This window comes from Lipophrys pholis (assembly GCF_963383615.2).
Source record: "Lipophrys pholis genome assembly, chromosome: 22".
In the NCBI taxonomy this organism is placed as follows: Eukaryota; Metazoa; Chordata; class Actinopteri; order Blenniiformes; family Blenniidae; genus Lipophrys; species Lipophrys pholis.
The window spans coordinates 588,935-590,000 of NC_137644.1; the positions used below are offsets into that span (position 1 = coordinate 588,935).

General features: G+C 43.5%; 1 protein-coding gene across 1 annotated transcript in view; it reads left to right on the forward strand.

The window, feature by feature from the left end:
• The first annotated feature begins 363 nt into the window (after nucleotides 1–363).
• creb3l2 (cAMP responsive element binding protein 3-like 2) overlaps nucleotides 364–1,066 on the forward strand; it is a 37,654-nt gene continuing 36,951 nt past the window's right edge. Inside the window, exon 1 of the mRNA XM_080492583.1 lies at nucleotides 364–822. Within this exon, the coding sequence (XP_080348709.1) occupies nucleotides 724–822 (99 nt within the window). The 5' untranslated portion in view covers nucleotides 364–723. The remainder of the gene's footprint in view (nucleotides 823–1,066) is intronic.

The window sequence follows — 1,066 nt, forward strand, 5'->3', positions numbered from 1 at the left end:
GACAACCACAACTGAAAATAAACCTTCTTATTGTTAAACGTGATTCAAAGTACAAAAACTTTTTAATACTTATTAAAAAATAATAACTTTTTTATGATGCACTTTTATTATGAATAAAATAGGCCGGATGTGCTCCTTCGTAGCTGTAAAGCTGTTAAATTATTTAGGGAAAGTAAAAAACGTGTTATATACGTTATATTATTTTATTTATATATATGTATATATAGTGTGTGTGTGTGTGTGTGTGTGTGTGTGTGTGTGTGTGTGTGTGTGTGTGTGTGTGTGTGTGTGTGTGTGTGTGTGTGTGTGTGTGTTCTGGCTCTGGCTCCTCCCATGAATTCCTGTGTGTCTGGTCTGTGAGGGGAAAGAAGAAGGGAAACAGTCTGCAGGAGTGTTCGACTGTATTTGTGTGTGTGTGTTTGTGTGTGTGTGTGTGTGTGTGTGGACCCTGAACCAGGAGAGATGATCAATAACCTCATTAGTTCCCAGATCGACTCTCAGTCCTCGCTCTCCGACTGAACCACGTCTGTTTTTATTCCACTTTAAAACTTTTTTCTTTAGTTTTTTTCGTTTCCTGAGGAGTTGGAGTCAAACGTCGAGCTTTTCCAGCCTGAGTGGACCAGAAGACCTGCTGTGTGGACAGAGAGTGTGTGTGTGTGAGAGAGTGTGAGAGAGTGTGAGAGAGAGTGAGAGAGAGTGAGAGTGAGTGTGTGTGCAGCAGACATGGAGATCCTGGACAGCACCGAGTCTTTCCTGCACTGGGACAGAAACCTGAGTGAGCTGAGTGAGTCTGCAGAGATGGACTGTTCTCTCTACACCAATGTGAGTCCTCCATCACACCACTGCTCCTGTGTGTGTGTGTGTGTGTGTGTGTGTGTGTGTGTGTGTGTGTGTGTGTGTGTGTGTGTGTGTGTGTGTGTGTGTGTGTGTGTGTGTGTGTGTGTGTGTGTGTGTGTGTGTGTGTGTGTGTGCCCTGCTCTCCACTCACTGCTGGAGCCTTGGGGTCCAAGATGCAGAAGTTTAAATATTTGCACTAAAGTGCAGATTTGCATGAGGTTTTATTTTT